This window comes from Archocentrus centrarchus, chromosome 5 (genome assembly GCF_007364275.1).
Source record: "Archocentrus centrarchus isolate MPI-CPG fArcCen1 chromosome 5, fArcCen1, whole genome shotgun sequence".
Taxonomy (NCBI): domain Eukaryota; kingdom Metazoa; phylum Chordata; class Actinopteri; order Cichliformes; family Cichlidae; genus Archocentrus; species Archocentrus centrarchus.
The window spans coordinates 17,337,886-17,361,537 of NC_044350.1; the positions used below are offsets into that span (position 1 = coordinate 17,337,886).

Here is a 23,652-nt window from a genome sequence, read left to right on the forward strand (position 1 = left end):
CAAAGTTTCTGAACCTCCAAAGATTTATTGGTTTGTTTACTTTAATATATAAAATATTCCTCATCAGAATAAGAATCTTGAAAAATATTAAACTTAAGATTTTGTATCAAAAAGGGCTCAAACACAGACACACAATATCTCGCAAGCCAAAGGTTTGTAATTGATTTTATTATAAAACTTTCAACAATATCCAAGTCAAGTCAGGTCAGTCCTGTGCAACACACACATATGGTTCATTTCAGTTTAGATGAGGTAAATCTTTCAGGATTGGTTATAAATTAGCAGATGAGATGCAGTCTAACTGGACAGAAGGCAACAGTGGAAACACAAGCAAAGAGCTCAAAACAAACAAATAAAAAAACCCGTGCAATAATTTCCTTCAGTTCATTCTTCACAGCTCTGTGAAGCTGGCAACTTTTTCAGTGATATTACTAAAACTTGAGACTAGTTTGATATGGATAACATTTGTGTAAATTGCAGAAAATAAAATCAACATGAGGGAAGAGAAATAAAAAAAAAATATATATATATATATATGAAAGACACAGTAATCTTACAGTCTCTGGCCCTGTGAATGATGGTTAATCAGAGCAGACAAATGTTCATCCTGAGACACACACAAAAAAAAATATACACACAATGCAGCTCAGTGGTTGCAGTAAGCTTGGTCCAATAAGCACTTTATTGAAGCTTATTTACAACCATTTTGGATGAGCAGGATTGAATAACTTTATGGGTCTTTTCTTTCTGTTGTCTATGACATCTTTTTGCTTACAATGTTTGCAAATGAAAGTAAACTAAATGCTTTTATCTACCATACTTTATCTTATTTTTTTCAAGATAGTCTCCGTTTCTATCCAGCCAATCAAATGACTTTAAATTAAGTCATACATCCTTCAACACAAATGCTAATAAAACAATATCAATAATCTGTGCTGCCTATTTCCTCCGTCATTCAGCCTTCCAGCTTCCACACACCCCCTTCTGCAAAACAAGCATTTCGATATTTTCTAAATGGGCTATTAAAAAATTCCTATCAACAGTAAAAAAAAAAACAAAAAAAAAAACAAATAATGAAAAAATATATCTGCATTATTTTTGTTCAACAAAAGGATGATTAGTCACTTCATATGTGAATAGTGAGTCTCGCTGTTGCTGCCGGGGCTCATCATTAGCTTTCCCCTGAGCTCTCTGTGCCGGCTTGTTTGGGATCAGAGTCCTGCTCAGGAGCAGATGATGAGTTTTCATTCAGCGCATCTGCAGTTTCAGAGTCTTTTGAGGTCTTGCTGGGTGATTTTTCATCTTCTTGTGGGTAGAGCTCTGGATAATGCTGCATACAATCCTGCATAGCCCTGAACTGCTCCAGGCAGTCAGAACCCTTCACCTCCTCCTTACTGTAGTGGAAACAGGAGAAGGCATCTTTAAATTCAGTCCCACAGGGACCACTTGCCATCCCACCCAGGCAGGGGCAGTTCCAATTAATCTCCCCACTGGCAAGAATTAAACCTGGGATAAGAGAGCAGAATACAGGATAAGAAACATGTACTTCAGGAACTTCACCAGAACTCTATTGTTCCTCACCTTGCTCCTCGTATGGGTCATTAGGGTCTTCCTCCACAAGCTCAGCATTGCTGGGTGTGGCATGATCCTCTTTGGTGACAAAGATGATTGTGTCTTTACCTGTTGTGTAAAACAGAAGCCATTTTATATCATCAGGAAAACATGGAACCTTGCTGCTCCCAGGGATATTTTATTTATTTATTTATTTATTTATTTATTTATTTATTTATTTATATATATATATATATATATATATATATATATATATATATATATATATATATATATATATATATATATATATATATATATAAATATAAATAAAACCTCCCTCTCACCAGCAACCCAGGAAAAAAACAAAAAAAAAAAAAAACAACTCTTTTGGTTCTGTGAAACCATGACTGACATTTAAATTTTTTTTTAAATATGCCACTCATTTTGCAAAATAAAAGATAATTTGGAGTTATGCCACAAAAAATTGAATGGAATTAACTGTTATTTATGTACACTCTTCTAGTCTTACTAATCACTCAAAGCACTTTAAACTAAAGCCCAGCATTTTATTCCACACATTTAAGAGCCTTGTCTGACACTGAGTCACAACTACATCCAATTTAGAACCATCAGCTGGAGTAACATGCATGTCTCTGGACTGTGGGAGGAAGCTGGAGTATCCAGAGAAAACCCCACAAGCACAGAGAAAACAGCACAAAAGATACAGAGTCCTACAGAGGTCAGAGGGTACCTTGAGAGATGGTGAATGTTGAATTAATAGTGATAAATATAAAAAGAAAGTCATGAGGATTTTCTATGATAAAGAAGGTAGGCCAATAAAATGTATTTAAATTATTGTGGCTGTTATATTTTCACATCTTGGCAAAACAGTACCTGATACTGTGCTATAATAACAGATGCTTTCTCTAAAACAAGTGTTGTAAATCCCATAAAACACACTCTTCCTGCTCTTTAAAGCATTAATTAAGGATTAATCCACCATTTATTAATTGATTATACATTCTAAATTGATCTATAGGTCAACATTTGTTATAGACACTTATTATGAGGTAATGCTTGGCCCGGGTACGAACCATACTGTGAAGGCACAAAATATGAACAGTATGTAAGGTTAAGAAAAATTCAGCTATTAAATCTCAGTGTCCCTCAAGCTGGAGCTAGGGCCACCATTAGATATTGAGGAGTAACTTGGCCTAAAAATGTTGAAAATCTAGCTAGAGTCTTAAACTTTAAGTTCATATGTATTCATGTATCAATGTATTCATAGCAGTCAAAAAAGTCAAAGTACCTCAAAACCATACTTTATGTGATGAAGTACTTCAAACCCAGGTTAGTCTAAATATTTTTACTTTAAACAACAGCAACTAGATTCGAGGTGGCTTTCACTGAAAAACGTGTTAATGAGTCACTTTCATAATTACAGTATGTTGCAGGCCTGCCGGGCTGTAGCATGTTACTGGTCAAGGTTAAACTGATGGTTACAGGTGGCAGACACTCCTGCCCTCTCAGGATAACTGTCCAGGCTCGTATCTTATCAGGGAGCTTGTTAATCCACCTTAATAACACCAACATTCATTTTTTTAAATTCAGACTCAACTAAAGTTTGTTAAGTTTGTCCAGAAAAGTTAGCCGGCTATCACAGCATGCTTACCTTCCTGTCTGACCGAGCTCATTTCTTCAGGCCGGATCAGATTAAATTCCTCCTCTCGACTCCCTGAAATAGCTGACAGTTCACTGATAATGGCGACTCTCACTGAGACACAACACAACCAAAGAAAAGATCACAACATCACCGGTTTGAGTCCATCTCTATAAAACCGTTTCACAACTTCTTCTTTTGGCTTTATCGGCGGATGTCAAACCAGCTCAGAGGTGCATTACCGCCACCTACTGGACAGCAGCTTTTCAAGAAGGTAAAATTAATCTTCAGCTGTTTAAAAGTTCCTCTTAATACCTTCCTGCCCTGGTCATAGGCTCAGCACTCTAACAATACATGCTTGACAGATTCAGGTGCATTGTTTGCCTATCAACTGCATCGCCGAGTAACTCTGTGCTGTATACTGAACAAATTTTTGACTGGGCTTTTATTTTATTTTATTTATTTTTGCATGTGAAAGTCTGCAGATGGCATGACAAACACCCAGTGTTGGACAATACCTCAAATTATGTGAGCCTAGCTGTTCAGCCTTTATATTTGAAACCCTTTTGTAGTGAATCAATGCTTCTATCGAGCGGTGCTTTTTCCGACTGTCAAAATGCTGTTTCTGTGCTTTACTGGCCTCTTCATTTCACCAAGGTACACTCTTTTTAGTGTCACACAGTGTGTCTGGTAGCTAAAGGCCCAGCTGCTGTTTCCCAGAATAACTTCAGTCAGAGATGTACAGGAGGGGAAGAAGAGAGGTTATATTTGAAGGTAAGGACTGCTCAGTGACATTTGATGGACTAGAAATTTAAAGCTTACATGTAATGTCCTCATTTGTTGCATGGAAACATCTAATTTTAAAAATCAGATATTGGGCCTGTATTTTCATTGCCTGCCATTCTGCAGCAGGATTAGTTCACTTCACATTTATTTTGTTTTCCAAATCTCATGGAAGCCCACTTTTTAAAATTTATTTATTATTAAAATCCACAATTTTTGTATGTCTGTGGTCAATTGTGTTAGATAATTGTGATGTGAAAATTAACAGTCCAGCCCTAGCCGTGCAACATGCAGATTAACAAAACCACACTATTTGGTCACACTTTTATCTTGTCTGTTTTTGTGTCATTGTTTGGCTAGTTATCTGTAAACGGCAGAAACTCAAACTAAAACCGTAAGTTAAATTATGAAACGGTCTAGCAGGCCAACTGGTGAGGAACCAGACAGTGAAACCAACATTTGCTAACAGGCACATCAAAATCCATCAGATTGTGTTGAAATAATGCCACAAGACTCCAGAAAAACACCTGTATTAAAAAATTATTTTTCCACAAAATGTTTTATTGAGAATGTTTTTGTACAAGTTTGTTCTGAAATGCATTTTTTTTTTTTACATATTTAAAGATATTATCTTACACTTAAGACAAATTCAAGTTGTTTATTATGCTTCCTATGTACAGAAAGTCTGAAAATAGTTATACTGAAAGTATACATGGAGCAGACAACTAATAAAAGGCAGAAGAGTTCACGATGCGGGTAACAAGAATGAATACAGCATGTCATTTAATACTGAAGCTCCCTGGGAATGCCTTAAATTAAAACAATGAGGAAACAAATTTTGAATGTTTCACTGAGGCTGGAACCCAATGTGAGCTCCACATCCTCTTCTTACAGAACTCTGACCAAATGAAAGCTTCAGTGCAGGGTCCCGATCAGGAACACACACAGTACCTCACAGTTCAGCTTCTGGTCCACACATCTACCTGAATGGCAGGTTAATTTAAAAAAAAAAAAAAAAAAGCTGAAAGTAAAAGTAGGAGATAACACTAAGCACACTGCAGACAGTTGACCGTCACCAAGTATGCCTGCATACCAAAACATCTGTCAGTCCGGAAAAAAAAAAAAAGATCAAACTCCTGCAGGAAGTCTTTCGGCGAATTCAGGGAGCTTTAATCACGAGTTAGGTAGAAAAATTGATAAAGCACAGCTGAAATGTTTTTCTCTGCATCACTTTGGAAGGTCTGTGTGGAGAACAAATGGAGTGAAAGTCAGCATATCGTCCCAGCACCTCACAGTATCCCATTTCAGCTGTCCTGAAGGTCCCTCAAACGTGCTAAAAATTGCAGCGCTGATGATGCGAGTGCTTCTCACGGCTGTAAAATAAATGCGGGGCTTGTGGTCCTAATAAATGTTGGTCAAAAGTACGAGGATGATGGCTTTTCTAGAAGAACAGGCCCTCGAAGCTTCCTACTTCACTCTGTTCTTTTACAAAGATTTCAAAGTACTGATAGATGATGGTGACAGCCAGCAGGATACCAGTGCCGGAACCAATGGCCCCAAGGAAGTCCGCCATCACTGACAAACCACCGATGCACAGCCCGCCAAAGGCAGCAGCAGTGGGAATGTACCTAAAAATCAAAACAGAGATTAAGGAAATTAGGCACCCAGTAAAAATGTAGCAAGGAGCTCTGTTCACATATATGGCTCAAAAAAAAAAACTTCAGGGAACATTCGATCACAGTATGACACACAGTCAGTCAGCTTCAGCTTATGCTTCCTGTCCCTGAAGTTTAACTGACTGTGTTACACTCTGATGACCAAGAGTTCCCTTACTTTTTTCTGAGCAGCATACACACTCTTAACTCTTCAGTGATTAAAAGTGTAGTTCAGCTGTTTGGGAAATTGGCTTAATTGTTATTTTTATACAGCACTGCATAACAAACACTTCAAACTGCTCTGTTTATTATGTGAAGCTGGTGAAAATCAAAAAGCTCAACAGGTGCAATGGATTTTATCTTTTACCTGTTAAGTTCGTGGACCATTGAGGTCTCTCTGTGTCCCCTCATCACCATCTGCTGCTCCTTCAGCTGTTTTGCCACCTGCATGATAAACACTAGAGCTCTAACACCACGTTTTCTTAAATCAAATTCATAACACAACCTGCTAGAAAGCAGTTATAACTTACATCTTTTGCAGAGGAGCCTGATACTTCAATCCAGGTTTTGGAGAAAAAGGCACATGAACCAAGCATGAAGACGATGTAGATTACTGCGTGGACCGGGTCCTCCAGAACAGAGCCAAACGATTCAGGGGGAGAGAGGTAGTAACAGAGTCCCCCGACAGGGTAAGCACGGGCCGGGCCGCCAGATGATGCGTCCTGTGAGAACAGGAACAAAATGTACTCCATTATCAAAATCATGGAGTCAATGACGCACATCTGGAGGCTGAGAATTTCAGGACGGATAAGCCCTTTCTCTAGTTAAAAACAACAAACAAAAAAACCCCAAGAACTTTGCTTTCATCAATATCCAAAACCATCAAAGAAGAGGCTGCTCCGGGCTTGTCCTGACACACATGTGATGGTGAGCTTATATAAATAGAGCTTATGTAGTTAGAAATAAAAATGCTTTTCAAAAAGCTGAGAGCAGGATAATTTTAAGATTAATATTTTGAGAAATACCCTGGAGTTTAGCACTAGAGATAATTTTATGAAATGCAATTTGTAAGTCAAACACTAATAAACAGCTAATTGAAGATATTGCAAAAAAAAAAAAAAAGCAAACATATACTTACAGACCACGTTCCGAGCAGATTAACCAGGAAGTTGCCACTGAAGCGCGTGGAAAGCATCTGGGAGATGACATACAAGTTGGAGACTAATGCAGACTGCAGGATGATGGGGATGTTAGAGGTATAAAAGAGCTTGATGGGGTAGGTGTTGTACTGCCCACGGTAGCGAGCTGACTTGATGGGCAGATCCACCCTGAATCCCTGTGAGAAGAAATGAACGTTTAGGAGAAATTCATAACCCTGGCTTTTTTTTTTTTTTTTTTTAAAGCCTCGTTTTAAATCTCAAGCGGGTTAGTGTGACATCACACAAAAGAAAAAAAAGAGGATCAACTGACCTGAAAGTATATCACTACAGAAAAAACAAATACTGTAGCAATGAGGTTCATGAGGTTAGGCAGATTCTGTCTGTAGAAGGCCTCTCTCAGAGCACGCACTTTGTCCGTCCTTGTGGCAAGCAGATGGAAAAGAGCAATGATCGCTCCCTCAAACTCTGTGCCTAAAAACACACACAAAAAAATGCACTAAAATTAGAAACATTTCTGTGGACTGCAGAAAAGTGACAGGGTGGACGACTTTGAGCACTGACATCATGTGTGTATTTTTTAAGTAAAGGAAAAAAACATATCACTTGTGAAAAGACCAATTAGTGGCCCCTTACCTCTTCCAGTGTTCACAGTGGTGGGGCTGAAGGCCTTCCAGACAATCGTCTCACAGATGTTGGTAGCAATGAACAGGGAGATCCCTGAACCAAGACCATAGCCCTTTTGGAGCAACTCATCCAGCAGCAGCACAATCAGCCCGGCAACAAACAGCTACAGAGGAACACAACAGAGCCAGTCATGTAAAAATGTTCCTCTTTGCTGTGGAGATTTGCCATCTTTGGAGTCTTGAGTATTGACTCTGACAACACATTATATTCTGTTCTTATATCTGAACATAATAAAAGAATACTGTTGCTTTAAAGGCCATCACTTCAAATTCCACTGGATGCTTTACTTTTATGAGTAAACGCCATTAATCTTAAGAAAGCCAGTGGGCTTGTGGAATTTCAATTACTTCATTTATAACCATTAAATACATTTTCATTACGTATTATTTTATACAAGAATTAAATAAAGCATGTAATCTGTAGTTAAAATAAAAGTTTCCTAGCTTCTCCTAGACCAAATGTTTCTTCAAAGTGTCAGCAGCCTCTCCTCAGTGATGGAAAAATACAGATTACATGTGCCCAAGCCGGAGTTAAAGGTATCTGTTTTTCTAGACCATGAAATTAACATATCCTTAGGCGTATAAGTATACTCACAACTAACCACTAACTAATATCTGTTACATTTCAAAGAGGCTGGCATTAACCAAACTGTTTATGACGAGCAGGGAGCAGGTAGCAGGGAAGGCTTTGGGGAAAAGACGAAAGCTGGGAAATTCTCCTTTGCCTCAGCCTTTTGTAAACTGATTAGAATTTGTATTGTTGGGTAGTCAACAAGTAATTATGCAACTTTAATAGGAAGCCTGAACTGGACCCTGTACTCAACTCACAGTGTAACTGTTTCTCTGAAATACACCTCGTGCACTTCTTTAACAATGACACCAATAATATAAACTCCACTTCAAGGAACACGCCTGTCATAATAATAAAAATCCCAACAACCACTGTTGGAAACTGAAAAGCAAACAATTTAATGCTGATCCAAAGTGGTCCTCAAAATCTGCACATCTGCTAGTTTGTTATACATTGTGCTTTTTTCTTCTTTACATGACATTTTCACAGCAAACGCATACTCAGAGTTAATTTATATATGTTCTTATGTTACATAAGAACATATATAAAGATATTCATCCTGTTCTTACCTGAATGATGATCAGCAGACAGATGCCTGCACCCATCTCTGATGGGTCTCCATACATGCCGGTCATCACATATACAATCGCCTGGCCAATGGTGATGATCATCCCAAACACTGAAAACATGATCAGAGGTCAGAGACTAAAGATTTGACAGGCAATTCTGCCCACTTCAAACCAACACCTGAGCAGAGTGTACATACATTTTTGTGCTCCATTAAAGAGCGCTCTGTCTTTTGGAGTGTCTCCAACTTCAATAATCTTAGCTCCAGCAAGCAGCTGCATGATCAGGCCTGAGGTGACAATAGGTGAGATACCCAACTCCATCAGAGTACCTAGAGGCAAATGTTCAAGTTAGGACATCCCAGTAGAACAGCAGACACATTTAATGTTTAATTAAATATTAGCAAGGCAAATACCTCTGTTTGAAGCCAGGATGACTCTCATCCAGTAGAAAGGATCCGCAGAGTCTGAGGACATTATGCCAAACAGGGGAATCTGAAGAACAATATTTTTTCATTTATTCCCAAATCTTAATTCCTTCCATGAAATAACAAGTGGTGTTGTATAACTGTGTCTCCCCTAAAATCACTAGCTTTGATACTTTTGACTATTATGTGAGATACGTATTCCTGTAACTGACTGCATCATAATAATTTCACTGAGATACTTTTCAACTCATTAAAGTTTTTGGCTGATGGTCCAAAACTGCAGGCAAATGTCGCACTACTAACCTAAATATTATCACCCTCCGAAAATAATGGCCTGAGTCATTTTTTTCAGGTTTTTCAGAAAACACAAAAAACTGAAACAAATATTTAAAATATTATGATTTAGGAAAAAAAAAATAACCTTTTCATTAAAAAAATTACTTGGGCTATTATTTTAGGAGGGTGACATTATTTAACCTAATACCTTTTAAAACAGTATGTGTGTTCATGAGAATTTATTAACGAATAATCATGCAACTATCAAAGATGGCAGATTATTTAATAACCGATAACTGAGGCCAACAGACTTGAAGTAGCCATTAGAAGATTTAATTGTGCATGACTTCATTGATCAGCTGATGATCACCTCCCTCTACAAAATATCACAGACGCTGATGGAGAAATACACAAACTAATCAACAGTGACACTCACCTGGCAGCACACCAGAAAGATGAAAAGAGTGATGGCAGTCCATAACACCTTCTCTCTGAACTGGATCTATCAATAGAGCAAATGATAAGAAGATTATCAAACGGGGGGGGGGGGGGGGGGGGGGGGGGGTATAAAGTTTACTGACTGCTTATTGTTCATTTATTACTATGAAAACCGGGAGAGAGGTAGCTAAAAATACAGACCTTTCTTTCGGGTTTTTGGATCTCTGGCAGCACGGCACAGAATGGCTTTATCACCTCCAAGAATTTGACTGAATAAACAAGCAAACATGAGTTAACTGAAGATCATATCTGATCATCATCCACGGGACGTGAAAATGAATGGGGGGCGGACTCTAAACAAATCTGAATTTACAAACAGCATCGATGTAACACAGAGCTTTAAAAAAAAAAATCACAGTTTCCTGTTGTTATGTGAGATCTTTACAGTACATCTAATTGTATGTTTCTTGTAGTGCTAGACAGGAAACAGGAACAGCGAACACAGAAAAACCACCGCCTGTCTTATGCGTCGTCATCACTACTGTCACTGCCTTTAAATGAGAGGCTAACAAGTTAGCTTCCAGGAGGTCTCGAGATAAAACTACTCATGGTATCGCTTTAAAAGCGCAACTACAGGCAAGAAAACAAGTTTGACAAAAATACCGCCTAGTTATTAAATTAAACTCGACAACTACTTCTCACTAGAAAAATAACAGGGCAAAAACCAATTATCAACCAGGAAGCTAACGACTAAATGCTAGCTGCATGCGATCAATGCCAGCGCTAATACCGTTAGCTAACTAAGTTGTCAAAAACACATTAAAATAACTACTTCAGTGTTACTATTGGTTTTCTGCATATCAGAGTCTTAAAACCCATGTGGCAAACTGAAACTTACTGCCCATGATGTCCCAACTTGTCACTTATACGGTTCTTCACAGTGGAAATCAGACCAGCTTCAGTCTGACTAACTGAGCCAGCGGGAGGAAAAGGAGGAGACACGTCACCACTACAGACACGAAGCCCAGCGATTTAAAGAGACAGAGACCCTTTAACGACCCGAGCCTGTGTCTTAACCACAGCAGCGACAGAAAGCAACTGAGGGCATTTGTTATAAGAAGACCGACTGCAATTTTTACGTACTTGTAACGCAAACGATCCTGGAGCCTGATAGCGCCAGAGAGTCTATGTGATAATCATTTTTAGCTGCTACAACTGCAGTTAAAGTTGGAGTGTGTGAAGTCTCACCACTAGATGACAGTAGATTGCAGATTGCAGTCAACTAAAATCTGTTTTCTGAGGCCTGATTTAGACTTGTAAGCGGCCGATGTCGTTGCCGGTATTTATACTTGTGCAGATGCATTGTGTGTGTTAATTACATTTGCTTTACATGTGGTGTTGGCCTGCAGAAACAAATAAAATGCTGGGACTTTTTTTTCCCCCTCCTGGGTCCTCAGTCTTTGTTGTGGTGATTTTCTATGTGTGTGTGTGTGTGTGTGTGTGTGTGGAGAGGGGGGGGGGGGGGGGGGGGGGGGGGGGGGGCAAACATATGATCCTTCTAGTTTTTCACTTCTTTGTACATTTCCTCACATCTGTTCCAATAGTTTCAGCAACCTTCCCCCAGGAATTCACTGACATTTATGAGTCCTTATATTGAAGCTATGATTATTATTCCCTCACTAATTATTGATAATTACTGATAAATTGAACTGCAGTGAAAAAGTAGCTGGAAATGCATGGGAGGAATCAGAGGTGCTGAACTGGCCAATCACAATCCTTGCAGGCTGTGTTGACCTGACTTGTAGTTAAATTTCTGGAGAGGTGCACGTCAGGTTATGTAGTAGTTTACAGTGTAGGGCTCAGAGAGGTTTCCAGTTAAACGTAGGCACAAAGACACAACTCACTAGTGTAAATCAAATCAGGCCTTATCCCTCCCAATTCAAGAGTATATTCCGAGCTGCTGTGACTGCTGTAGGACAAACAACCCTAAGTGCTGAATTACAGTAGAAAAGTGCTGTCAGTACCGGTCCATTTACCACATCTGTCAATCTAGCCATTGCCATTGCAAACAAGAATGGGTGAGGAGCAGATCCCTGATGTAATCCCATTCCCATCTTGAACTTGTCTCTCTCTCCTATCCCACCTCACCACTGCCTTGATGATGATTATATAGTATTTGACTGTTTAATGCTCAAAAGAACCCATTATATAATACATTGTTTTACATTTGAGGCTTTACTTTCTTTTGGTAAAATAATTACTATGATCACATGCATTAAGTGCATCAGAAATTGTACACAGTAATGTTTTGCTTTAAAATGACCCGACTGTTTGTCCCTCCACTACTGAAACATGAATTTTTCCACCAGAGGGCAGCACTGACCACAGGCAAAAAATTGTAGTTTAGGAAATACAGGGTTGTGAAGAAAGTGGTACAGCTCCTCTTGCGTATCACTGTCAACAAAGACAGAAGTAATGCACACAAAAAGGTTGACAAAATAACCAGAGCAGTTGATAGTGTAAGTAAAGGGAAAGCAACAGGCCGGCAACAATAATAATAATTAATAGATCTGCTCTTTGTGTTTGAGAGGTGTGCACTGATGTCAAATAGGTAACATGTACAAATGCTCCACTATGTATGCTTTGATTTGAAGTTGCCAGTTAGAAACCGATAACATTTATGCATAACAAGATTACATGATTAATGTAGAGATTTGTGGCCACCAAAAACAAGGGTCCAATCTAGTAACCATCAGGAATTTGTTCCTTCTGCGGATTTCTTTTCTTAATTCCAGATTTTCCTGATCAATTCACTGTATTTTTTTAAAGAGGACCTATTAAACAAATTCCCAGCCCTGCATTTTTATTCTTGGACTCTACTAGAGTAGCTTTGCATGAATCACAGTTCAAAATCATCCTGATTTACCTTACACTGAGCCTTGGTGCAATCTCTCTCTTTAAACTAAATTTCTTCTGATTGGCTCTCCCTGGCAAACAAAATATTTGATCAGGACTGCTATGTACTGCCACATTGACACAATTATTCATATATTTTATTTGAATCTAAAAAGAAAATATCACTTTTTTCAACAAAACATTTCAAACTGGTGTACCACATTGTTTCATGGAAATCGTGAGATGACTTCTCGCAGTCATTGTGAACACAACACTGAAGCTGAACAAAAAGACACAAAAAAATGTTCCTCGACAGCTGACAAGAGTCTTTGTCTTAATTGTAACATGAGAATGGAGGAATTTTGAGTTCCTTATGACTGATGAAGGTGAGACAATAAGGAAGGTGTTCTCCTTCCTTATTGTCTCACATTCATCTCATTCCTTGTTTTGTTCCTGACAGTCTGGCCTCTTCTAATGCAAGACAAGAATTTTTCACTCCCATGCTTGGTCTGCCAGTTTATTCACCTGCCGTCTAAAACCAGGTCACTCACTGCAGACATGAAAAAACCCACGTTTTCTGTAATTTGGATGAATTTGTGTGGGTTTGAATTGACCTGTGTGTTTGTGTGTGTAAAACAGATGGTCACAGTAATAGCTGACTGTGAGAAAGGCAGAGTTAGTCTTCAGGGGGATTTCTGTGCCATGTCCTGTACCCCATGGATTTTTTGTCAGTGAGGAGAAGCTTGTTGAGGCCAACTTGCTGAAGCTTGTTTTGCCAGCATACTGTTCTATTATACTATAAATCCTCTAATTACTGATTTGAATTTGTGTTCACTCGCTACTTTACGGTAAAAAGAGCTGAGCCTTCAGTCCTCGGAATAAACAGGTTGTGGCTGTGGCAAACAGCTGATGTGATCCACAGACATACGTATAGTATTTCATTAGGTCTGTCTTAAAGTGTAACTGCTACAGATCAGGTGCTAATGTCAGTCTGTTATAACTGGTTGGCATAAATTGTTCCCGTAATCCACTGCAGTGATCTAGCACACAGAAGAACGCCGTGTCCTCGACCTTAAACTCCGGGCTAGATAAACCTCTGGTGACCAAAGAGCACTAACTCCTCCCCAAGGGACATTTCTTACGTAGTCTTAAGAGGGTTGATGACGACTAAGTGAAGCTGGTAGCAAGAGCATATTGTTGGGGAATTTTGGAAAACCAATTAAAGGGATTAGAAAGCTCTATACTGAGATGAGAAGCTCCACATTTAACAAAGTAAACACAGCAGTGCTTTTGAGCTAAATACCAACAAAACCAATGCTGGCCTTTAGTTCAGTGTGTTAGCATGCCAAAATAGTTAACACTATAAAAAAAAAAAAAAGCACAGGACTGAAGGAATGTAAATAGTTTTGCATCCAATACTATTATTAACTTACTGCCATCACATTATTATATATTGTGTTATGGTGGGGAGAAAAAAAAATCACCTGTTAAAGCTGATAGACATGATTCACAGAAAGACAAGAATATCCAACAGCTGCTGATATTTCACCAATATGTCAACCTGCGGGTGCCACTAGAGAAAAGGTCAGGGGGGCAATAAACTCTGCAAGATGCAAAACATGGGGCATGTAAATGTTTGTAGCAAATTTCCCAGTGACCCATTCAGTAGTTTCAGTAGTTTTTTTGTTTGTTTGTTTTTTTTCACTTTTTGGTTTTTGTGTTTGCGTCTGTTGTGCTGCTAATCTCGTTACAGCAGCTCTACTGAGTTCAGACTCAGCGTGCTTGTCCTGTGTCACCTGTTCTCCCACATCTTTAAACATCTTGGCAGCAAAGTGTACTTGGCAAAACTATTTAATCTATAAATAAATAGTTAAACAAAATTCATTGTAAGATGTCAACAAAAAAAAAATAAATTCAGCGGTTTGTTAATAATACTATGAGGCCTAAACCTCGATGCAGCCTCATAATACTATGGGGCTGCATCAATAGCTCTTGGAGACTGATACTGATATTTGCATATAATATTTATTTATACTGATCAGAACAAATAAATGTTCTTAAAAAAAACATAATTAAAAGCAAACAATGAAGAAGATTAACTTTATCTTTTTAAAATCTGGACATCCTGCTTAAATAATTCTTCAGGACAAAGAAGAAGACAATATGACATGAAACTGTTGCCATTGTTCACTTCTGTAGTATTAATTATAGAAATGTAAAGGTTTATGGTGATATCATTGTACTGCAAATGTATGAATGCATTCACCATTGACACACACTGCCGTCACCTCTTCCACCCACATACTTGCTCATCATATTTGTTATAATACATTAATATATCTATGATCAAAGCAATTATTCCAAGGAAATTATTACCCAGCAGAAAACTAATAACAGACCCACTGTTCAGGAAATGTGGTGTGAATGACAAGCCGACACGTAACCACACAGCAGTTAATCATCTTTAATGGGGCTACAGTCACTAGGCTTAATCCAGATTATTTCAGACTAGGAGCTGAACACTCAATGCCTTCTCTACCTGTCTTGTCTTGTCTGGGGTATTTTAAGCATACAGAGTCATACAGGTCCCTTGATTGCTGCTTCTTGAGAAATTAGTGTATCTCTGCAGTATTAAGGCTATGTGTATGTATGTGGTTTTTTTAACTACGCTTTTTTGGGGGGGGGGACTGCACAAAAAGGATTCACTCAGTCTTACCTTCACATCATGTCTTAACGTGCTTCAGCCGTTGTATGAAGAAAATTTGTCTCACAGTGTGGATGACTGCAAGTTTGAGTTTGACAGCTGCAGTTACAGGCCTGACACAGTCCCCGAGGAGAGAAAAAAACAGTCTGTGAAACACAGATATGAGTGTGTTCGGCTTTGTTGTATCATAAATTGACAATCAACGGTAATTACATTCCTCTTGGTGTCAAGGTGTTATCTGACCAGTCTGCTGAGCATGGTTCAAGGAGGGTTGCATAACATCCTGTGATGTTGTCAAAAAAATGTGACAGGTATGTGGTTTCAGTTCCTGTGAAAAATAAATGCTCTTGTGGAGACAGTCTCAGAACACTTAGCTAATTCTTGTGTATTTTGTTTTTTAATGCGGTGACACATTATTGCTTTCTTTACTGTTTTCTCAACTGCTTTTGCACATTTTTAAGATTCTCAGCACTAAAGATGCATTTTTCCAAAACGGCTCACGGTACATGCAACAGTTAACCTGCAAAAAGGCTGTAGCTCAACCAAAATCTCTAAGTCACAGTTTTTCCCAGTTGCTTTGGCTGACAGCATTTTTGATGTTTCCAACTCTGAAGATGCATTTGTCAAAATGAAGTTTTTCTGTCAACCAATAAGTTGCTGTCACCAGATTGACAACTTTGACCCTGCATAAAGTCCGTTACCAAAAATGTTTCAATACTTTGTCATAATGACTCTGGAACACAAGAAACTGAAGAGTTTCACAGCATTGTATAAAACACTATCAATACAAAAAAGAAAAATGTACTCTGGAAACAAAGCATAAGCCCAGCCCACTATGTGCACCAGTACACTACAGGCACAAATCAGTGCTTAGAACTTATATATTTAGTCTTATCCTCTCAAACAAGGAGAGCCCTGTAGGGTGAAAATCTGCTTATGTTCTTCCTTTGCTGAAAGGTGGAGCTCCTTCAGTTGTTACAGTTTTTCTGTAAGGGTCTCGGGAATCTCGGGAATGTCATTCTCACCACTCTTAATGCAGTTCTCAAAATAGTTAAGGCATTTCTCATAATAGAGACTCACCTACGCAAAATACACTGAAACAATCAATATTTTTTCACATTTGTCAAAACATGCAAAGTCAGTGACCAATGAATAAAAACCCTTTAACCATCATTAAAGACTTAGACAACAAATGGTTTGACAATTTTATCAAAAACTTACTGACTTTGGTTTTTTTATCCTGTCCATCCTGGTCACTTCCAATGAAAATCCTAACATCTGTAGCTCTGCCACCTCTAGGTCTGTTACAGTACCACTCTTTTTGTCAGAGCCACTGTCTCCAAGCCATACATCGTAGCAGGTCTGACTACTGTCTTGTAAATCTGATCTTTCACTCTTGCTGCTATCCTTCTGTCACAAATCACTCCTGATACTATATGCATCAGAAAATGGACAATAAAAAATATATAAACTTACAACATAGTATCAACAACTGTATAGTACAGTAAAGTCACACTACAGTATATGCTTGTGTGCAATTAGCAGTGCCGTGACATAGAAATGAGACAAGAGCGAGAAAATGTGTTTATATTTGCTTTCAACTGAAGGGCAATTCACTATTACCGCTAACAGTGTGTGACTGGTCTCACTCTTTCAATTCAATTCAATTCAATTCAGTTCAATTCAATTCAATTCAGTGCCATCTTATTTATATAGAGCCAAATCAGAGCAACAGTTGCCTCAAGGTGCTTTGTATTGTAAGGCATAGATGCTACAATAATACAGAGAAAACCCAACAATCAGACAACCCCCTATGAGCAAGCACTTTGCAAGAGTGGGAAGAAAAACAAACAGGCTCAGGGAGGAGCAGCCATCTGCTATATATATATATATATATATATGTATATATAAAAAAAATCCAGCTTGCCCTGTGGGCAGTCTTTGTCCTCCAAGCTCAGGTCCTCTACCAGAGGCCTGGGAGCTTGAGGGTCCTGCGTATCTTAGCTGTTCCCAAGACTGTGCTCTTGGGAACAGCTAAGACTACTACGAGCTCTTGTCTCAGCTCGTAGTATTTATTAAGCTTCTTGTGTTCCTTCTTCTTGATGATGCCATCACTTGGTCCTTTGTATGCATGTGGGGTGTGTGTTGTGTCCTGTTCGCAGTGGGGGCAGTGGGTGCCGGCCTGGAGTTCGGTGGTGTCCTGGGGGTGCGGTCACTTCAGGCCCTGGACCTGCCTTCCCTGGGCTGCGGGGGGGTGTAGGGAACTGGGGTGCCTAGTGAGCCAGTAGCTAGCTGGCTCTCTTCCTCCGGGGGGTAGTCCTCTGCCTCCCGGTCATATTTATCCTGGCCCCTCCCCTCCTTCCACTCAGTTTAACATCACATTATGCACACATAGGTTCTCGGGGGAGGGGGGCTCGTGCTGCAGTGAGTAGGGCCATCACCTCGGCTCTGCTCGCTGTGCTGCGTGATGTCCCACTCCTCCTTTTTTAATTGCATTATACAGCTCACAACACATCATAGTACATATAGGGCCTTGGGGGGCAGGTGTCACACAGTGGTTAGTGGGTGGCACTGCTGAGGTGGCCCCACTTGTCTGTTCACTGCTGCCTGCACCTCAATTTTATTTACATTTTAGACATTGAGGGCCTTGGGGGGACGGTGTGGATGGGCGCTGTTATTCAGTGCTCATATTACATCTGTCCCTCCAATTTTAAAAGCACTGTAGTTTTCACACAGCCATACACATTCTTCTCAGTACATACACTCACATCACCCCCCCAACACGCTGAGTGGGAGGAGGGGGCGGGCGGGCCTTCTCACACCCTGGTTCCATGCACCCCGCCTGGGATGGGGACTGGCTCATTGTTCGGGGCTGGGTTGGCTGCTTCCCTGGGTTGCCGCTGGCTTGGTGCTGGTACCCGCTCTCTCACATTAGGTGTCCATGTATGTTACATGTGCGTATGCATGAGTGTGTGACTGGTGCATGCGCATGTGCGTGCGTGTGTATGTATGTGTGTGTACATGAGGGAACGACTGGTACGTGTGTGTGTGTGTATGTGCGTGTGAGTGTGAGTGTGTATGCACGAGTGTGTGACTGGTGCATGCGAATGTGCGTGCGTGTGTATGTGCGTGTGTGTACATGAGGGAATGACTGGTACGTGTGTGTGTGTGTATACGTGCGTGCTTGTGAGAGTGTGTGTGTGTGGACAGCTGGGCCTGGGTTGGTGGCTTGCCAAGCCTTGGCACCTGTGGGACACGGAGGGTGGGAGTTACCCCTCCCTACCGCTCCACGCTGCTCCCCACTGGTCGTCACTGCCGCCCCTGGGGTGTGGGTGCCCGTGGGTCCCGGGATGTGTGGCCGGATGTCTCGGCATGGTTTTTGGCCTGCTCCCTTGGCGGCCGTGACCTGGGGGTGGCTTGGGCCTCTTTGGCGCGTGGGGGGGCTCTGCCGGGTGTCGGGCTGCTCTCGGGCGCTTGGGGCCTCGGGGGCCGCATGCCTGGCTCGTGCTGGGGGTGCCAGCCTGCCGGGGGGGGTGGGCTGCCCGTCGCCTCTGGCTCTCTGGACTCTAGCCCCTGGATTGTGGGGGTTCCGTCTGTAGCCTCCCTCCTTCCTCTTCTGGGGAGTGTACGCGGTTGCCATCGGGATGTGTGGCCCCAAGTCTTCTGAGCTCCTGTGCTGTGGATGGCCTGGGTCCCCTGGGTCCTTCCCTATCTGCCTCTGGATCGCGGGGGGCATGGTTGCAGTTTCTCGCCCTCATTATCGAATACATTGCATGACAAAGGCGCATACACACACATTACTACAAACAATAAACTTGTGTGTGTGTGTGTGTGTATATGTAGGTGCATATGGGTGTGTGTATGGATGTGTGTGGGTGTGTGTGTGTGTGAGTATATCAACCCCTTTTATTTATTTATTTATTTATTTTTTCTATCTCCTTTCTTCCTTTTCTCTCCCCCCCCCCTTTTTCTCCCCCCCACCTCTTGTTCTTGTCCCTTCCTTGTTGCCTGTCAGACTTGGCATGAATAACTAAATAAAAAGATAAATAAATAAAAATAAAATTGCAAACATTAACAAGAAGAGCCTATAGGAAACATATAGAGCTGTTCTTGTCAAAGCAAATATGTTTGGTACATCAGTGCATTCGGATCATCATTCCGATTGTGAAAGATGCCAGACATGACAGGCTAAAAAAAAAAAAAAAAAACAGTGTGTGACTGGTCTCACTCTTTCAATTCAATTCAATTCAATTCAATTCAATTCAATTCAATTCAATTCAATTCAATTCAATTCAATTCAATTCAATTCAATTCAGTGCCATCTTATTTATATAGAGCCAAATCAGAGCAACAGTTGCCTCAAGGTGCTTTGTATTGTAAGGCATAGATGCTACTATAATACAGAGAAAACCCAACAATCAGACAACCCCCTATGAGCAAGCACTTTGCAAGAGTGGGAAGAAAAACAAACAGGCTCAGGGAGGAGCAGCCATCTGCTATATATATATATATATATATATATATATATATATATATATATATATATATATATAAAAAATCCAGCTTGCCCTGTGGGCAGTCTTTGTCCTCCAAGCTCAGGTCCTCTACCAGAGGCCTGGGAGCTTGAGGGTCCTGCGTATCTTAGCTGTTCCCAAGACTGTGCTCTTGGGAACAGCTAAGACTACTACGAGCTCTTGTCTCAGCTCGTAGTATTTATTAAGCTTCTTGTGTTCCTTCTTCTTGATGATGCCATCACTTGGTTTTGCAACATCTATCACTATAGCTTTCTTCCTTTGTTTGTCCACCACCACTATGTCCGGTTGGGTAGCCATCACAAGTTTGTCCCTCTGCCTCTGGAAGTCCCACAGGATCTCAGCTCTGTCATTCTCAACCACCCATTTTGAAATTGGGACTTCCAGGCCATACTGGGCTCAGATGTTCCTGTATACTATGCCAGCCACTTGGTTATGACGTTCCATGTATGCCCTGCCTGCTAGCATCTTGCACCCTGCTGTTATGTGCTGGATCGTCTCAGGGGCATCTCTGCACAGCCTGCACCTGGGGTCTTGCCTGGTGTGGTAGACCCCAGCCTCTATCAATCTTGTTCTTAGACCTTGTTCCTGTGCTGCCATGATTAATGCCTCTGTGCTGTTTTTCAGCCAAGTCATTGGTAGGAGTTTTCTATATCAGCAACTTCTTCTATCTGCCGGTGGTACATGCTGTACAGGGGACTGTCCTTCCATGATGGTTCCTGTTCTTTCTCAGGTTTCTGCTGCCTGAGGTATTCACTAAGCACATGATCCTTTGTGGCCATCTTCCTAGTGTAGCCATGAATCTTTTTTTGTTTCATTCTAGATAGCGGTTTTGACACTCACTAGTCCTCGGCCTCCTTCCTTCCACTTAGCATACAGTCTCAGGGTGCTGGATTTGGGGTGAAACCTTCCGTGCATGGTAAGGAGCTTTCTTGACTTGATGTCAGTGGCTTCTATCTCCTCCTTTGGCCAGCTTATTATCCCAGCAGGGTATCAGATGACTGGTGTAGGTGTTGATTGCTCAGATGTTGTTCTTCCCATTCAGCTGACTCTTCAGGACTTGCCTTACTCTCTGGAGTTACTTGGTGGTTGCAGCTATCCTAGCAGCATCTTCATGGTTCCCATTTGCCTGTGTTATTCCAAGGTACTTGTAGCTGTCCTCAATGTCTGCCATGTTGCCTTCTCTTTGCCCCCCCCCCTCCCCCACCTATATATATATATATATATATATATATATATATATATATATATATATATATATATATATATATATATATATATATATATATATATATATATATATATATATATATATATATATATATATATATACTTGTTTCTCTTCCATAGATATAATAGATATGCTCCTGCACTAATAATAAAAACAAACTAATTTAAACACAGTCTATTCTGGTCTGAAACAGTTCTGCATTCAGTTCTCCTTCTGAAGGATTTTGGATGCTGTTTTGACAACTTCAGCTATTATTTAATGATTGAGCCAAAGCAACTTAAATACTGTACTGCGAGGAAAACTTTTCACAGCTGAAATCTCTCCATAAGGTAGTGGCAGTGTACTATGTTATATACAGTGTGTGCCAGTTTTTAACTAACACTTAAGTCTTCAATTCTTCTTATAGTGTAATGTTTGAGCTTCCACATTAAGGCTTTGTACAACACTGAGATAATACAAGGTACACTGGAGGTCTGCAAACAGTAATTTCAGTTACGCTATTCATACCTCATCACTTCTGATAAAATAGTGGTGAAAGGTAAAGAAATCGTTGTTCTTCAAGCCATATTTCACCTTTGGGCCTTCAAGTTACATTAACCATCTTGTAAAATGGCACATGGGACTCTGTCCACTGTTTAAACCCATCCTGCTTTTCTACTCATATCTGGGCTATTTTTAAGCTTGCACACGATTCTCTGTTGTTGCTGCAGGGAGAAGTAAAGGGCTTGTGTGTACAGCAGATTCAGATCCTGTTTCGGTAGTTTGTTTTACTGAGAGGCAACTTCTTTTTTAGAGGATAAGATAATGTCTGTAACAGAATGCCTACTAAAGTCATTCAAGCACACCGGGTAAAGGCGTTCATAACCCTTGAACAGTAAAGGCTATAATAGCACATGTGACGCTACTGTGTATGTGCTGCAATTTTCCAAGCACCAAATAAACACAAACACCTGTGTGTTTATCTTCACATATGCAAAAAGAGCTGCACTCATGCATTATCAGAGTAAGATTAATAATACAAGCTCTTGCATAACAAGTGCTTTCCTCCATTCTTGGACTGAGTAGTTCTCCTTGACCTACTTTGATCCAGTAACCTTCAATCTGATCACATGTGTTGCAAAGCCATGAGTGCTGTGCTGCTAATTCCTGTTTCCTGTAATATTTTAATGAAATGAAATGTAATCTGGAAAAAAATTGAAGTTTATCTGCAGAGTGGTGCAGCAGTTAGCACTGTCAACTCACCACATTAAAGATCCTGGTGCAACTTTGTCTGCTGGATGGGCTCTTTCTCTGTGGAGTTTGCATGTTTTCTCTGTCCCTGCATGAGTTCTTACAAGTACTACTTCTCCAGTTTGTTAGGTTAAATAGTGTTTCCAAATTGGCTGTGTCAGCATAAATGACTGTCTGTCTCTTTATGTTGGCCCTGTGAGAGACTGCTGACGTGTCTTTGCACCCTGAACTGGATGAGCAGAAAATGGGCCTAGTTTTCATTTCACTCTCCAGCCTGACATTGTGAATATGTTGCCTCAGTTTCATTTCATGTTTCAGAAATGCTAAAAATGTTGGTGTTGTTCCCATAGAACTATTTTACTGTTAAATTTATCAGGTCAGTCACCAAAGCAACTGTCTATGTCCCACATCAGCAAACCCACATCCCTAAAACATGACAGCAAATTTTGACTCATCCCAAAAATACAAAAAAGTTAAAAAAAAATAAATAAATAAAAAAGATCAACTCAAGCAAAGACAAAGCCTTTTTCATCTTAATTGTAAAACCTATTTAAAATAAAAGCAATAGTATATGCCATTGAGGAGAAAAACACTAATCTAAATCTGTTTTGCAGCAGGCAGCAGATGAGCAGCGGATGTGGAGTTATTTTTAGATGTGAAAAGAGGAAATTATAATCCCTTTCATCTCAGGCCGCCTGCTATCATCTACCCTAAACTCACTGTCTCTCTGTTCACCTTCCTTTGATGATGTTCACTGTACCAAATCCCCAAACATGGTGAAAAGGACCAACAGATCAGAAGTCAAATGATAATTAACAGCTAACAAATGTTAAAACAATATTTCATTGTTAAGAAATCCATCCATCCATCCATCCATCCATCCATCCATCCATCCATCCATCCATCCATCCATCCATCCATCCATCCATCCATCCATCCATCCATCCATCCATCCATCCATCTCCTGCTGCTTATCTGGGTTTGGGTTGTGGAAATAGCAGTCCAAGGCTAGATGTCCAGACCTCTGTCTTCCACCTATTACAGCTTTTCTGGTGTAACACTGAGGTGTTCCCAAGCCACTCAAGAGATATGATCTCCCCAGTGTAATGCCCAAAACATCTCAACTAGAAGACACCCATAAAGTATCATAGTCAGATGCCCGGACTACTTCAAATGGCTTCTTTCGATGTGGAAGAGTATGAGCTCCTCCTGAATGACTGAGCTCCTCACCCTACGTCTGCGGCTGAGTACAGACACCGTACTGAGGAAGCTCATTTCTGCCACTC

At 40.3% G+C, this 23,652-nt stretch overlaps 2 protein-coding genes across 2 annotated transcripts; both read right to left on the minus strand.

Moving 5' to 3' along the window:
- Positions 1-183: 183 nt before the first annotated feature.
- chchd4b (coiled-coil-helix-coiled-coil-helix domain containing 4b) lies at positions 184-3,420 on the minus strand. The gene is made up of 3 exons (XM_030729706.1): positions 3,227-3,420; positions 1,582-1,680; positions 184-1,506 (listed from the first exon to the last, which is right to left on the minus strand). The coding sequence occupies exons 1-3, from the start codon at positions 3,246-3,248 to the stop codon at positions 1,172-1,174; spliced, it is 456 nt and encodes a 151-aa protein (XP_030585566.1). The 5' UTR covers positions 3,249-3,420; the 3' UTR covers positions 184-1,171.
- Positions 3,421-4,537: 1,117 nt separating this feature from the next.
- On the minus strand, positions 4,538-10,827 carry LOC115780308 (protein transport protein Sec61 subunit alpha-like 1). The gene is made up of 12 exons (XM_030729427.1): positions 10,673-10,827; positions 9,976-10,043; positions 9,773-9,838; positions 9,049-9,127; positions 8,833-8,964; positions 8,636-8,745; positions 7,446-7,599; positions 7,123-7,283; positions 6,791-6,988; positions 6,183-6,374; positions 6,020-6,096; positions 4,538-5,625 (listed from the first exon to the last, which is right to left on the minus strand). The coding sequence occupies exons 1-12, from the start codon at positions 10,677-10,679 to the stop codon at positions 5,439-5,441; spliced, it is 1,431 nt and encodes a 476-aa protein (XP_030585287.1). The 5' UTR covers positions 10,680-10,827; the 3' UTR covers positions 4,538-5,438.
- Between the last annotated feature and the right edge of the window lie 12,825 nt (positions 10,828-23,652).